The sequence below is a fragment of the Ipomoea nil genome, unplaced genomic scaffold (assembly GCF_001879475.1).
Source record: "Ipomoea nil cultivar Tokyo-kokei standard unplaced genomic scaffold, Asagao_1.1 scaffold2422, whole genome shotgun sequence".
Lineage (NCBI taxonomy): Eukaryota > Viridiplantae > Streptophyta > Magnoliopsida > Solanales > Convolvulaceae > Ipomoea > Ipomoea nil.
The window spans coordinates 1,604,749-1,622,413 of NW_017618850.1; the positions used below are offsets into that span (position 1 = coordinate 1,604,749).

At 33.9% G+C, this 17,665-nt stretch overlaps 2 protein-coding genes across 2 annotated transcripts; one reads left to right on the forward strand and one right to left on the reverse strand.

The window, feature by feature from the left end:
- Positions 1-242: 242 nt before the first annotated feature.
- LOC109152487 lies at positions 243-692 on the reverse strand. The gene has a single exon (XM_019300186.1). It carries the CDS (start codon positions 690-692, stop codon positions 243-245), a length of 450 nt encoding a protein of 149 aa, XP_019155731.1.
- A 12,515-nt stretch (positions 693-13,207) lies between these two features.
- Positions 13,208-13,849, forward strand: LOC109152488. The gene has a single exon (XM_019300187.1). The coding sequence runs from the start codon at positions 13,208-13,210 to the stop codon at positions 13,847-13,849; it is 642 nt and encodes a 213-aa protein (XP_019155732.1).
- Positions 13,850-17,665: the final 3,816 nt, after the last annotated feature.

The window sequence follows — 17,665 nt, forward strand, 5'->3', positions numbered from 1 at the left end:
CCAAATTGGCCACTGAACGTAACGCAATAGTGTAATCAAACCACTGAACTTAAAAAAAAAAGTGCAATTACCCCACTCAACGGTTCAAATGCCTCCAATTTCACTTGTTAGCCGGTTTTCAACCCATCCTTCCGGTTACTTGCTGACTGGGCTGATGACATGGCATTAATAATTGTTTTCATTTATTTTCCTTATTTTTTGTTGCATCCAACGTGTAAGAACAGCTTGTTAACCTTGTACTGCTAGTCCTTGGGGATCTCCACGCCGGGGTCGCTCTTGAACATGGCGAGCCCACCAAGGGTGACAAAGCCGTAGAACACTTTCCCGTCGGGGCCGCGAAAGCTGTCGGTGAAGTGGAAGAAGAAGCATGAGAGGCTGTAGAGGGCGAGGAGGACCAAAATCAGGGCGGCACTCACGCCGGAGCATTCGCCCTTGTCGTACACGCTCGGGAGGACCATTTCGAAGGTGAGGAGAGTTCCGGTGGGAAGAAGTTGGCAAGAAGAGACGTTTTTTAGAGCGTTTTTTTGGACTCCATTCGCCATCGCCCATTTAATCCGACCGCCTCCCGGCGACGGTGGAAGGTCAGAGACGGAGCCCGCTGCTGCCACCGCCGCTGATGGGTACTTGGTGAGGTTTGGCCATGGGGATACTTCATAGATTTTCACCATGAATCCTTTCGTCGTTGGGTCCATTTTTGCAAGATATAATTGAAGGAGATGAAGAAGATATCAATGGAGAAAGATGCAGAGAGAATGGAGAGAAAGATGTAGAGAAAATGGTGGATCTCCTCCGACCACCGCATGCATTTAGGTCGATATCCATCGCCTCACATTGTTAACCATTTCTGTTCCTCTCTTTCTCGCTTTCACTTTCCATTTTCATTGTTCATCATTAGACCAGAGTTATGGTCCAGTTGCAAAAGAAGTGCTTTACCAGAGCTATCAAGTCCAGAAAAATAGCAGAACAACAGCAAAAGAAGTGCTTTTCGATTTCAAAATATTGATTTTGCGTTCCCTGAGATATGAACGCACTTTTGTCGTCCACGTTCTGGCGCATGGACTTCCTCATACTGACTGACGACGCCAGGTTGAGCGAGCTTGAGGATGAGGGATTCATCGTTGGCATGACTCCGGCGGCGAAAGTGAGTAGCATGGGGATGAGGAATTCATCGTGTTGGCATGTATCTTCATGCAGTAGAAGACGAAGAGAACTAAGAGAAGTCGTCGGAGTTGATGAAGATTATTGTTCTTACATGCTGGATGCAACAAAAAATAAGGAAAATAAATGAAAACAATTATTAATGCCATGTCTTCAGCCTAGTCAGCAAGTAACCGGGAGGATGGGTTGAAAACCGGCTAACAAGTGAAATTGGAGGCATTTAAACCGTTGAGTGGGGTAATTGCACTTTTTTTTAAGTTTAGTGATCCTACAAATTATTGCTACTATTAGATAAAGAGTGATCCTACAAATTATTGCTACTATTAGATAAAGATTCATACTCAGTTAAACACAGAGGCTAGACATTTGCTTACTGTGCACAAGGAGCCCCCTCACTTTTGTTGGAAAAATAGCATTAAAATGGCATAAAATGACATATTAAGTGGCTATTTTGTGGTACAATTATCAGTGGGGTCCACTTCCGATTTGGGTCGGGTCAAAGTGGATTCGGGTTCTTCGTAGTGAGACGAAGAGATTGATATATTGCACGCTCAAAACGGATAATGGGTGAATGAGATATTGATTCTCAAAGTAGACCCATTGAGTTGGAAAAATGTAAGGGAAAAGTGAGCTTTGTCCCACATTGATTTGGAAAGAGGATTTCACCCCCCTTTTATACAAGAGCTTTTTTAGAGCTTGTAGAATTGTATAGCATAGAGGCTCTCTCGCACGGGCCATATGCCAACACTATATGGCCACACCACGAGAGATCACCTGAGATCAAGATTTGATCTCTCGTGCGCTGTGCACGAATTTTCGTGCATCCCGAATGTAACTGAGCTGAAACAGCGCGGACCATTTGTTGGTTCTGGACTGTTACAGGATTAATCTTGTATTAATTCCACCTTTTGAATTTTTGAGTTAAATCTCAATAATGGTGGCTGTTTCAGGTGTTACAAATCGTGGATTAAATGCTAAACTAAATGCTATTGATTCCCAGCTCCAAAATTTCTGCTCCTACTCCCTTCTTGTAGCTGTGTTCGTCCCATGCTCTAGTTCGCCGGGTTCGTTCGTTTGGGTGCTCAAACGTCGAACCGTTGTACGTTTTATCCTGGGAAACCTAGGCCACAACGCTCCTAGCACTTTTGGGAGGTGGCAAATAAGGTTTTAAGGAAAGACAGGCACTTTGCCTAACTCGTACGGATCTTTTTTCTTTCTTCTTCTTTCTTGTTTTGGATTATGCTCTAAGCAAAAATCCGTTCTTTCTTGTTTGTTTTGGAATTATAATCTAAGGATTATATTTTCTTTTTGGTTGATATATATTGGTATATCTTTTTCGTAGATATACATGTATATATAACCGTTGGGTCCGTTTTATATATATTTGTGTGTGTATATATATTTCGGATATATATCCAATAATATTTTATATATATTTCGTGTGTATATATATAAATATTATTTTACGGATATTAAATCGATTGTGTTTCATTATCACCAACAACTTTGAGAGATTCCTCCCACACTGTCGCTAATGAGACTCGATCTCAGGTCATTGTTCGCCAACTTTACCCCTATAACCAACTGAGTTGCCAATACAGGCCTGAATATATATTCTTCTAAATACGCGTGTCTTATCAAAGGATACAATATTTTTTAGAAGGTCACACTTGTGTGAAACCGTCTCACGGACCCTTATTCGTGAGATGGGTCTGGTCGGGTCTAATCGAATCAACATGCACATGTCATACTTATATTGTAACAACCCAAAATTTTATTTTATAAATCCAATTTTAAGAAATTCCGAAAATTGTCATTTCCACTCCATTAAAATTTTTGCGATCAATTGGTGTTTGAATAAATTATTTTTGCCATATTTTAAATTAATTTGACATCAAAACTTATTTTATTCCAAAATCCTAAATTTTTGGGTACTTCGCGTACCAAGTTTTAAATTGAGAATTCAATTTGAGTGAAACCGGGAGAATTCAAAAAGATTTTAAACAAGGGTTCATCTAGATAACCTTTTGAGAAAATTCATTTTCAACCCCAAAGTGTTTAAAATAGCATTTCTAGCCCTTGGTTCATGATGCTAGGTGAACCACTTCATTCCAAGAAGCTTTTGCCTGAGAACATAATCTAGCCAAGCTTTTACCATTTTGCCCTCACCCAATCATTTGCTTTCTACCTAGGGTTTTGCACCCTATATAAACAACCCTATTCATTTGTGATCCTTTGATCTCCAACCTTGCCTCCCCCCAAACCTTTGTCTGATAGAAGCAAAAGAGCATTGCAATAAGTTTCAACATTCATTTCCTTCATTCATTTTCCATCCTAGCTTAAGGTTTCCTCTTCTATTAGCTTTCAATCTATGAGGTTTCTTAGTCTTGGCTTGTGTTTGAGATGTTTAGGTGGTGAAGGAGGTGGTGTTTGAGTAGAGAGGAGGTAGACATCCATACAAGAAGAAGAATCTATAAGAGGTATAACCCCATGGACTCCCTCTTTGATTTTGGCTATGTGAAGCCTTTGATATTGAGTAGAAATGAGTAGAAATTATGAGATTTTGTTGTGTTTATGCTTGGAAGTGATCTAGTATTTGTCTTTGAGTTGTTGAGAATGTTTCGGACTTGTTTGGATTGATTTTGCAGATGAAAATGCCCTCTGGTGCACACACAGTGTGCACCATATCAGACCAGCGGCCCTAGCCGCGGCCCATCAGGAGGGCCGCCGGCTAGAGCCGGGGTTACTCGGGTCTAGGGCACGGCCCTAGGAGAGGGTTGTTGCCTAGGCCCGGTATTGTAACGGGACACATGGGGCGGCTCATGAGGAGTCCCGCCCCAGGTCCCTGAGTATTGATCTGTGGAGTTTTTGTGCAGTGGCCGGGCCCTTGCGACTCAGCTACATGTCGTTTCGGGCCAGGTGTCACGGGCCCTTGTGGCTCGGTACCTCGGGATCGTCTCGACGCACGTTTTGGCTTTGATTTCGTTGTATTTGGATAAAAAAATGAGTATGTTATGAGGAATTTACTGAGGAAATTACTACACTGTACATATTTTGTTAGTTCACTGTGTATGAGAAATGCTTGGCTACGTGATCTGATGTTATTTTTATTGAGTAGAGAAGCATGATCATTTGAGAATATGATTTATTATGAATGCATGACTAAGATGTGATATTTGATCAATGAGAATTGAAGCATATTTTGTTGATAGAAATGTATAGAATTTGCTATGTTGCAAACCGAGCATGATATTATATTCTTGAGTATTTTATGGTTTATATACATGGTTTAGAAGCATGTTATAGAGTATTTTGCATCTCACATGTCATATTTCGAAAATGCATAAGGGGCCAACGTGAGCCCAAGTATTACTTTCAAAAAGCCATAAGCATGTGATATATCATTCTTTGATGCATTGAGAAGTAGTAGAGTTGTTGCATACATGAGATTGATGCATGAGAGATATATTTATGTATTATCTATATCGGTGAGGTTTTGGAGGATCCCGTTTGAACTATGTCCTCTCGGGTGATTTTATGGACATTGCGGTCCCAGTATATGTAACTCGGCGTATTCCCACGTTATGAGGTTAGAAACTGCCCGCCAGGCTTGGAATCCTGGTCAGGGGGTGCACACTAAAAGTTCGATACCTGATTCCATAGAGTATGAGTATAGAACCAAGAGAGTGGTTCAGTGGACGAGCAGAGTATTAGGTCGACTAGATGCCGTGCCCAGATAGGTTCATTCACACTATGGTGAAGTTCCTACCTCGTCCATTCAAAGAGAAAGTATGAGTCATTGGGACTCCAAAGAGAAAGAAGTGAGTCATTGCGACTCTAAAGAAAGAAAGAAGGAAAGAAAGCAAGTCATTTATGACTCAAAGAGACCTCCACAGAAAGTACTCTATTTTTTACAACGAGTGTATGAGTGTAGTATTGCACGAGATTGCATAAGAGTATATTTATAGCATTGCACGAGATTGCATATGAGCATGAGTATAGTTTTGCACGAGATTGCATATGAGTATGTTTATAGTGTTGCACGAGATTGCATATGACTATAGTATTGCACAATTTTGCATTTGAGTAGAATATCGTATGAGAGTGTGTAATGAGAATGTTGATTTAAGAATGTTTATCGAGCATGATTGCTTAGTTACATTTTAAGCCTTGTATATCCAGTTTATGTGATGAGAATTTGAGAGCACGAGAATACCTGTTGTTTGGTTTATTAGCATGATACTACTTGTAAGCATGAGTTGCTTGTTAAGTTGTTGTGAAGTTTACATGATTGAAGTATCAAAGTTGTTAAGTCTTATCTATCGAAGCATGTCTGTTGATATTATAGGTTGCAAGCATCTAGAAAGTATGTGATAGATCTAAAGCTGTCTACGAGATGAGTTTATTATATAAGAATGAAATCAAATGTTTTCAATGTATATTCTATAGTACTTTACAGGGTTGAATGTGGTTATACTTAGCTTCGTGCTAACGGATGTTTTCCTATTTGTCTATGTGTTGCTTGCAAAATCCCTTTCAGGTGGGCCCAGCAGTGAGAAGTGATCGAGTTAGATTAGTCTCGTAGTTTGAGATGTTTAAACTCTTATGTTTTGTTGATGACCTTTTTATCCAGATTGTAGACTTTGATGATGTAGACTTTTGGGGTGACTTTCCCCCCTTATGATTTTCAGTATTAATTGTGGATGTTAGATATTTATTTTGTTCTAGTTCTACCCCCTAGCCTGTGCAATCACCACGGAGTGGTGGTTATGGCGGTGACACTCCCACTAAGTTATCTTTTTAGCTTTTAATTCCGCTGCTTAGTTCATGATAATTGTGGTTTAGGTTTATGATTAAGAGTTAGAAAAGTGGGGTGTTACATATATGCTCAAATGTAATACTAATCAAGAATAAAAAATTTGTTACTTATAAGAGAAAATGTAATACTTTTGAGAAAAAATGTAATACTTTTACATTTTGATGTAAAAGTATTAAATTTTCCATCAAAAGTATTACATTTTTCGCAATAAGTAATATTGGCAAGTGCATCTTACTTATACAGGAAAATATAATACTTTATAAGGAAAATGTAATACTTTTAAATCTAAATGTAAAAGTATTACATTTTCCCTTAAGGGGGCATTTGGTTCAGGTTATATTATATAACCAAGGGAATGTGACATTCTCGAGCTTACATTCCTATGTTTGGTTCATTTTCTCTGAGGGATTATAACATTCCCAGGGAATGCAACATTCCCTCCACATAGGATTTTGAAGGGAATGTGATTCCCTTCATTTTGTTAGGTAATGTAAGATAACCTTGCATATTTTGTCATTGTAATTCTAATTAATTATTTAAAGATATATATTTTATGTTAGCTTATTATTATTATTGTTGTTGTTGTTGTTGTTGTAATTATATTATATATTTTTTATTACGTTATGTTAGCATATAAAATAATTTTGTTTCTCAAGTTCAAGATTTTAGTTAATATTTCAAAATCATGTAATTATATATGATACCGTTATCTTATTTATTTAATTTAATTATTAAATTTATTAAAATATATGAAAATATGTAAAAGATAGTGTATGTATATATATATATATATATATATATATATATATATATATATATATATATATATATATATATATATATATATATATATATATATATATATATAAAAGATAACCCTAAACCAAACATGATTATATTACATACCTCAATTTTAACCAAACACTGGAATCTAATATTTTCAGTAATCTAACATTCCCAGCAATCTAACATTCCCTAAGGTAATCTAACATTCCGTGAACCAAACGGCCCCATAAGGTAACCTTACATTCTCAAAATCTCACATTACATTCCTGGAGGTAATCTCATTACCTGGGGTAATCCAAGATTCCGTGAACCAAATGCCCGGCCCCCTAAAAGTATTACATTTACCCCTATAAGTAACATTCCTGATTAGGATTACATTCGAGCATATAAGTATGACATTTGTACGTATAAGTATTACTAGTTTTTCACGCGCATTGCGAATGAGATAATATCCAATGATTATTTTTAAATAAGTACTTCAATTCAAAATATATCAATGCAAGATTATATAGGAGATGTTCATGCATAGGTAATTCAATGTTGAATTTATTTATTTAAATCAGTAGTTCAAAGTATATAAATGCAAGATAATATATGAGAGATTGATTATAATTGTCACTAAAATAAATGTTTGTAACTTTGTCATAACGCTAGTCTAAATACTTAGTCTAAAAACGATAGTCTAAATAAATACTACTTTTGGTTTAAATTTCTCTATGTCTTCTTAATTCCCTTTTGGGTAGCATTGTCATTGTCTTCATCTTAAATACTTGTCCTCTTCTTTTTTATTGGTCGTGTGTCATGTGCAATTGGGTTACTGTGGTAGCATAGAGGGCAACGTCATGCAATGAGATTATATTGTAGGAAGTTTTAGATTCGTTTAGTTGTGTATATGACTGGGATTTTAGTTGTACTATGAATTCTTTATCTTGCAAACGTCTATTGATTTTTGGCAATGGTAGTTTTTCCCCTACATATTTCATATATTGTGAGATGTGTGTCGTAGATTATCATGTGAACGTATTGAACAAAATATTAATATTTATTATATTTGTATAAAATACTTGGTAAATAAATATATACGGAGTAACATATTTTGTATTATAACTTTGATATTTAATTACAAGATAGTGTAAAAAGAAGATAATGGACAATGTAATAAATATAATTAATTAATGAATTTGAAGATTTGGAATCTTTGAATTGTAGAAAATAAAGATAATATAACTAATAAAATTATATATCATTTTAAACTTTTTTATAATAAAATAATTTTTTTAATAAAGGCATTATAGACATCTAATTCTAAATTACAATTAAATGCATATGTATTATTTTTGTTGTAGCTACTAATTTATTTAATTTAATAAGAGTAATAAAGTGGGGTACTTGCTTTTTCATCCACAAAAAATGAAGGCATTGATTTTTAAATTTTTGGAAAATGGTAATGCTTGTAAAGTATTGATTTTCAAAAAAATGAAGGCATTGATTTTCAAAAAATGAAGGCATTGATTTTTAAATTTTTAATATTGTCAAATTTTTGGAAAATGGTCCTACCGTTTTAGAGTCAATGTGTAGTTGTATTTCTTATTAACAACTTTGTAGTTAGGTCGTGTAGGTCTGACAATGATGTAAGAATAATTTTGTCCGATAAAAAAAAATAATAGTACAATGTTTGTAAAGTAATGTACCATTATAGAAATACATACAAAAATATTAATACCATAATTACCTAAATCATTTCAATAATCCAAAAGGGTAATTGAAATATTGAGTCTTGTTCTAAATAATCAAATGAAGGTTAATTAAACGAAAACAACAAAGAAAAAAAAAACTTAACTTAATTTTTTTTTAAATGCAAGAAAATGATTCTCAAGGTTCCCGATTTATAATCTTTAATGCTCAACTTTGAATGCTAGGTATGTAGTCAGGCTAATTATTTGACGAAAGTTTATGTTAAATTTTATACTGTATTTTTAATACATTTTAACATATTCTTAGTATATATTTAATAATTATGGCAACTCTGATTGGGATGAGGTTCGAACCTAAGATCTTTCTCATAGAAATTAATGAATAAGTTAATAACAATAAATAGTTAATGGAATATTTCGTTACTAAAGTTTATACTGACGAAATGCAGAGTTATTTAAGGGAAGAAAATAATATAATAGAGGGTAAATAAAGAAAATCATAAAAAAAAATACTAAAATTAAAATAATATGAACCATTTATTTCAACTAACAATTACACCGAACATTTTTTTTTTTGTTCATTAAATTTATTGGCTCGAATTAGATTTGTTAATATTTTTTAACTTGTTCCGACCCGTCTTACGGTGAGACGGTCTCACACAAGTTTTTGTCCTTTTTATAGATTGTGGGCAGGTATTATTTAGAGAATTATTATGACTTTTGATTCATTAATAAATGCAATAACTTTTTAACTGTTATGTTTACCAAATTTAGATACTTAACTTTTTGATTAATCAAATTTAATCTAAAATGCCTAAAATATTTTTACTTTTTCGACATTTCTCCAAACTCCGGCCACCTTTTATTACTGAGGGAAATTCTGATTATTCTGAATTAAATTTCATCATTTCAAAAAAATCATAGCACAAAAATTGATTTAATTATTAATTATTAATTAAAAGTAAAATGACTTGACATTTCATCAAACTTTATCTTTATGTAACTGAATCTAATTTATAGTTAAAAATTGAATGTAAAATGTCATTATTGCAGCTAATAGATTAAAAATAGAGTAAATTTTATAATGCCTAAAATACATTATATTTACTAGGTTTAAGGACATTATTATTCTCTGCATTATTTTGAAATATTCAATTTAGTCACCGTATTGTTATTTAAAAATAAAATAATTAGGTAAAATTATTAATATCGTCATTTAGACCATTAAGTATGTTTATGTTGATAAATTGCATGGCGTTGAGGTGACTATCACATGACTAATTAATAATGCAGTAAGATACTCAGCAATTGTAGTGTGAGAATTACACTCAAATTCAAATGTGGTATATTTCTTGTGGACATTAAAAACTAGTCCTCTCACATAATGAGTCACGTGATTTACTCTTTTATTATCTTGTCATACTGAGATGTGGAGACTCTGGAAGCGAGGGAATTTCACTTTTTTGTAAGCAATAATACGCTAAAATAAAATATATTTCAAATGTCACTATCAAAGAAGTTGACCTCAGAGTAGCAACACCACTTGTGAATTTTGACAAAGTTTTTGTAGATGAAACAACAATAATGGGATTTTTAAACAAATGAGAGGGGGGGGGGGGGGGGGATAGGGGGTGTTTTTGAAGTTTTTTTCTTGCAAGATTAATTTTTTTATGTGCCCATATTTGGAGAGAAATATGCGCAAAACGCATGTCTTAAGCACTTTTACCGCTCAGCTACACACGCCATGCTGGGCGAGTGATTCCTATTTCTCTTTTTTAGCTTTTGTTGGGTTTTTATTTTTTATTTTTTTTTTCTTCCCTCCTCTTCTCTCTCCTAATTGGACCTATAATAAAAAACAAGAAAAATTATATATTAATGAGGTTGATAGTGTATAAACTAAGCATTTTCGTTTGTAGTTTTTTAGGGATTTTTTAGTTGAGCTAGTTGAGAGAGAAGATAATTTCGGAAGAGAGAGAGAGGAGAAGAAAGAGAAAAAAAAAAAAAAAAAAAAAAAAAAGAAACTTGAGCTAATGCAGGTTTCTCGAGGGCTTAAACCAATATATATATTTTTGACACTCATTTTACTTTTTTTTTTTTTTTCCTTTTTTCCTCCATTTTTCTCTTTCATTTGTGGTTTGAAAGAACTTGGAAAAGACATTCACTATTAGGCATTAGCCTTAATGAACTATTTTTATATATTTAAAATGTCACATTATTTGTATGGACAATTTTACAATGTCATGAATATATTTACTATGTTTTTTGAAATGTGCTTTATTGTATTTTCTTTTATATATTTCTAATAAAATGATAACATAACTTCATAATACTATAATTATGAACATTATAAAAAATTATTATTTCTTATTTATAGTACTAATAGTTTTCAATCTCTTAAAATTTTCCATAAAAGAATTCTTCAGAATGATCAAGGGACTTTCATCGATGCCAAGTGTATGTCGTGGAAAGGAGTTATGCCTTGGGGGTCCTTTCCTCCCCCCATTTTATTAATATTATATATAGTATTAATTTTTTGTAAAAAATATTATATAGAATATTAAAAGTTTATTGTTCATTTAAAATATGGAATAATATTTGATGCACCCGTCGGTGTATAGATGCTATACACCAGCAGTGAATGAGGAGGTGACACATCATTAAAAAATAAAATAATATTAATCAGGTCCTTTTTTGCAAAATATCTAAGACTTGAATTTTTGTAAGAAACTCTTTTATTTCTAATTAACAAAATACATCTACTTTCCTAAACATATTTATTACTTACTAATTATCTAATTATTAATAATTTTGAATTTATATTAATATCTCACCGATGAACCTGTTAAAAGGATTCTTTTTTAATTTGAAAATCTGTTAAAAGCATTCTAATATACAAATAAATTTCTATTCTTTTTTGGACACTGAAATTAAAGAATTCTAAATTAAGAATTGTAATTGATATGTAAAAATAAATTTCTAAATTATTATATTTATAATATTGAATTTTTTAATTTTAATTAATAAAAATCATCGAATTTCCTATATCTATCTTAACTCTTAAATCTATTTAAACCCCTAAACTCCTAAATTTAAATTACAACCTTAGTCACTATTAAAAACAATTGCAACATCTTGTAAGAATATATATGCATAAAAATCCAAATTTTCCCTGTCAAACTTGGGTGAGATTATTGTTTCTCTACCTTTGTACATTGGATTATCAATTAGTGGATTGGACGCCTCTGTGATCGTCCCCCAGATGTAGATACACCCTGTATCGAACTGGGTAAACATCTTGTGTGTTGTTTTTGCTGTCATCCTTAGTTTTCTCTTTCTGCGAACAAATCAGCTATATATCTAACTGACTGATATCATCGTTGATTCTGTCAGTCTAATCCATCAGTCATTTAATCCTATTAATATCCTTAAATTGAGGAAATGCAAAATTACATTGTTCGTTTAAAATATATGGCCCTCTCCCACTTAAATTAATCTTACAGGCTAAGTTATCAACTTCTTCATTTTCTCAACTCCAGTTGTCTCCTATTTCAAATTATATCTTTCCTATATTGTTGATTCACATTCAAATTAAGCCTCATTTAACCTACCTATTAGTTTCTCTCTCTAAAACCATACATATATACACATATACGATATAACAAGATAATTTGTTATTATTAAAATCTATGCATATTTTTCAAGTTAATTTTTATTCTTCATTTTTGTTTTTTTTTTTTTTTGTTTTGTTTTTGTTTTTTGTTTTTTTTTTCTAACTACTTGTTTGGTTAATTTTTGTTTCATATTCTATTGTATATTTTAAATAGTTGTTTTGTTTGATTCTAAATAATGGATATCACGGTGCATTTATTTAGTTAATTATGTAAATTTGTAGTTATGTGATAAATTTTATATTTAATTAAACATGCATAATAATGTAAAAATTATGTAGTATATGTATTTGAGAAAATAATTGTTATTAAGTTATGTTGTGAAGATAGTAGTTTTCAAGAAATAATCAATAGTCTTTTAAAACATGCGGAAATAATCAATAATTTTTTAAAACATGCGTGAATGTTTTTATTCTTTCAACCGTACAAAGCAATATGCATTGAAAATCATATTACAAAATAATTTAATATAAATTCAATTATAATTGATTTATTCGAAACTTTATTGAATTTGTAAGGTATGTAATGATTATTTTGAAATATGTTAACTGGATATCAATGTATTTGATTTAGTACTTCAAGTCTTCAACTGTAGTTGCCCTCTTGCACTATTCAATCCTTGCTCTGTCCCTGTGTTCGTAGTCTGAAAATTGGAGAATCACTTTCCAAAATAAAAGGGGAATCATATTTTAGAAAAATAAGTGTAGTTTCCTTTGTCAAATATTTGTTTTCCTTTGGCAATTATTTTTCACTCTTTACCATATAAAATCATTTTTGAAATTTCCAAACAAATATTGAATGGTTGTTTATTTCAACAACAAAAAAAGAGTATTTAACATTTAACAGAATATTTAGCTTAGGTGTGAACACTCACCCAACAGGTCGCGTGAGAGCGGGCACTGGTCCAAATTGAACCTCGCTGCCACCCTGCCTGCCGTGGCTATCAAGAAAATCAAACCCTACCCTTCCCTTTCCTCTCTCTCTCTCTCTTTCCTTTCTCTGGCCCCAAAACTCTCAGCACTATAGATAAAATCATAAAATTAGTCACCGCCCATTACCAAATCCCCAACCCTAAAACAACAATGAGAAACAAAGGTAAAGTTCACCCTTCTCCCTCATCTTCCTCTTCCTCTGATGAACCTCTCTCCGTTCTCAACCTCTTACCGGCTGCTATTCTCACTCTCACCTGTGTCCTCTCTCTCGAGGACCGCCAAGTCTTGGCTTACATGATAACAAGGTCCATGAAAGCCACCACAAACCCACCCCAAGAGAACCCCAAAAGGTCAGTGGCTCACAAGCCCCCTCTCTTCCACTGTGACTGCTTCGACTGCTATACCAGCTTCTGGTTCCGCTGGGACTCCTCCCCCAACCGCGAGCTCATTCATCAAGCCATTGAAGCCTTCGAGGAGCATTTGAACAGCGGCGAGTACCCCAAGAAGAACAGACACAGGAAGAAAGAGAAAATGGGCCGCCGCGGGATGGAGAGCCCTCCGCCGGAGACGCCGCCTATGGTTGAAGAAAACAAAGAACCACCCGCCCCGGAACCTGGGAAATGTGAGGGAGTATTGCCGGCGGAAGACGATGATGTTGCAGCTCCGCCGTCGGCGACGGCGGGTCGTGTAGCGGCGGCGAATAGCCACAAGGGCTTCGCCAGAAAGGTGCTGCCGGACGTTTTAGGGGTATTCAATTCCCGTTTATGGAGCCTTTGGAGTCCGAATCTGTAAAAATAAAAATAAAAATAAAAAATCTGCTTTTCTTTTTTTTTTTTTTTTAAAATTTCTTATTTAGAACCCCAAAAAATGTTATTAATCGTTGGCAGGTTACAGTCTTCCCAACACGTAATGTTGATTGTTTACTTTATTTTATTTTTTATTTTTGAAGCTTATTTTGGATTCCTTTTCTGGTTTTGGTGGATGGGTTATTGGCTGCCAGTTGGGAAGTCATTTTCCGGTGAGGATTTCTTTAATTGTGGTCGGAATTGTTTTCCACAAATGCAAGCAATATGTGCTTCTCCAGTTTATTTACTCTTTTGCTCTATCAATTATATGATAAAAAATTCTGTCTTTATACCTCGTTTGTAACGTCACTTTTCAAAGTTTACTACATTTTGGCTTATTACTCTTTTGGTTGAAGAATTTTTATGCTATCAATTTTAATTTTTTGCACTCATACCTAACTTTTTACCACTCAACATATTTAATAAATAGTGCAGAACATATTAAATTAAAGATTAAAAAGTAAAATTTTTAGTGAAATGGAGCAATATAAAGCGATGAGAAGTGATGGCAGGGGTGAACGCTGCTCCGAAAAGGAGGTGGGCAGAGATTAATCTGGTTGGCTTGGGAACTGATGGGCGATACGTGGTTATAGAGGACAGTTCAAGTAAGCTTAAGCTTGCGTTGGCGGGATGTGTGACTTAGGCGTGCCCAGTGGGTGCACCAGGGCGCGCATTGCATTGTGCGTCCTGATGCAAAACGACATTGTTTTAGGGTTTTTTTTTTTTTTTTTTTTTGAATTTTTACTGTCTTGAGTTGACGATTAATTTTCTTTAAAAAAAAAAAGTTAATGTTCAAAAATGTACATAATTATATATTAGAATACACATAATTGTATACATGAATGTACATAATTATATAACAAAATACACATATATATTTTTTAAAAATTTTTTGATTCGGGTGTATATAATTATATAAAAAATATATACATAATTGTATAAAAAATGTACATAATTGTATAAACAAATAGACATAATTGTATAAACAAATACACATAATCACGTGAACTCCCTACTGCGCCTCCCAAAACGACGTCGTTTTGGGAGGCGCGGGGCACAGTGCTATGTGCGTCGTGGTGCAGGGTATAACGATTGTGCCCAGAGCAATGAGTATGACACGAAAAATTTGAACCTGACAAAGTGGGCTGATAAAATTGTCATTGGGCCAATGTTGAGATCGATTATTGGGGCCAATTTAATCAATCGTTATACCCTGCACCACGGCGCACATACAACTGTGCGCCCCGCGCGTCCCAAAACGACGTCGTTTAGGTAAGTTATGTAGGGGGTTGGCGTGATTATGTGTATTTGTTTATACAATTATGTGTACTTGTTTACACAATTATGTAAATTTTTTATACAATTATGTACATTTTTTTTATACAATTATGTATATCCGAAACAGGAAATTTATGTGTATTATGTTAAGAGTTTATGTGTATTATGTTAAAAGTTTATGTGTATTATGTATTATGTTAGATTATGTGTATTATCTTTTAAAAAAAGAAGTATGCATATTTTGTTATACAATTACGTACATTCATGTATACAATTATGTGTGTTCTAGTATAAAATTATGTACATTTTTAAACATGAGATTTTTTTTTTAAAAAAAAAATTAACCGTCAACACAGGGTAGCGAAATTTCAAAAAAAAAAAAAAAAAAAAAAAAATCTGAAACGACGTCGTTTTGCATCAGGGCGCACAATGCAATGCGTGCCCTGGTGCACGATATAAATTGGCAAATTATTGTGTGGACCATGGTCCACACAATGTTATGTGGATCAAAACAAAAAGTACATTTTTAATATACTAAATGTACATTATTTTTGTACTGAATGTACATTATACAATATAATGTACACTTAAAACAAAAATAATGTACATCCCCTGAATACAATGTACATTATTTTTGTACTGAATGTACATTATTTTACAGTAGACAAAATATGGTCCATACAACTTGTAGAGACCATGGTCCATACAACTTGTATGGACCATGGTCCATACAATAATGATTGATATAAATTGCCCAATTTAATTAATTGGATCACATAAATTAAATTAATCTGATTAGCCCATTAAATTTGGTTTGAGCTAATGGATTAATTAATCAATTGTTCAAAGTCTATTTAATATTTGAATTTGAATTATAATTATAATTTAAATATAATATAATTTTATTATATTTGAATTAAATAATTATAATTTAATTTGAATTTGAACAGATTAATAATGAACCTAAACTTGATTTTGGGCAAGGTTCATTTTCTTAAATAAATAAATAATTAATTACTTAATTAAATGTGGAGTTTGTTGAGGAATGTTGGTTAGACTTTTACTATAAATAGAGCATTCATTTTCATTCCAAAACACAATTAAAGACTGGAAGAGTTGAGAGCATTTGAAGAGCTTGAAGACACGTGAAAACTTGAAGCCATTGCAGGTACTTTGAAGATCTTGAAGTCTTTTGAAGGCGACTTGAAGCTATTGTAGGTATTTTGAAGGTTTTGAAGGCAACTTGAAGCCATTGCAGGTACTTTGATGCTTTGCAGAGTTGATTGTTTCGAAGCTTGACGTTCGCTGTTGAAGATCACGCCAATTGAATCCCGGAAGCTACGCCATTTAAATCCCGGAGGCACGCGCTACTTGAATCCCGGAGGCTACGCTACTAGAATCCTGGAGGCACTTCAGTAGATAACGTTAGTGAAGAATCAGAGGACCATACAAAGATTTTGTACCTGCACCTTGAATTATACATACACTGTAAACGAATTTTGTGAAATATATAGAAAGTTTATTTTTTGTGTTTATAGCTTCATTGGAACTACCGTGGGATAGGTAACTCATGAACAGTTATTGAGCTTCTGGACCTAGTGTCCATATATTTACCCAAGTTCTTTTCTTATGGAAAAACTGGTTGGTCACGATTGTGCTGAGAGGGTTCAAGTTAAAATGGGATTTGATGTTCTCTTCTACGTTGACAGAGTGGGTAGGAGTGGACGCTTAACTTTCTTCTGAAAGTAAAGGAATACAATGAGTCTTATTAGCTTCTCCCGAAATCACATTGATGTTGAAGTTACTCTCTAGGGTTCACCATCTTAGAGGTTAACAGGATATTATATGGTTTCTCGGAGAAAAGTAGAAGACAAGAATCCTAGAACTTATTAAGAGCGTTGAAGGAAAAGTCTCCGTTGCCGTGGGTAAGCGTAGGTGACTTCAATGATTTAATGAAACAAGCAGAGAAACAGTGATCCCATCCACATTCGGGACAACTGATTTTGGGTTTCATTGATGCTCTTCACGACTATAATCTAAGAGACTCGGAGACGTATGGCTACCCTTTCACCTTGAAAAGGGGATGTGGCACTTCGGCTTTTGTGGAAGACCGCTTAGACCGTGCGGTGGCCACATATACATGGCGGTCAATGCATGGCAGTGCCAAAGCCCATAATCTCAATGTGGTCCAGTCATACCATCACAAGGGTAGGACATGCAGTCATAGATTTTTGTTTGAAAATGCCTGGTTGTTGGATGAGGGGTATGTTGAGGTTAAATCAAATGCATATGATCAATGTTCAAGTTTGAAATTTCAAGACCGATTGTAGTCTTGTGGTGTATCTCTGCAACATTTGGAAGGAGAGAGTTTTGCGGGATTTGGGAAGGACATCTAGGTTTTTAGGAAGACCCTAGGGTAAGACAGATGAAAATTCCACGACACTATACCAGGCCACCCATGACATGCTACAAGGTTTGCTCGACC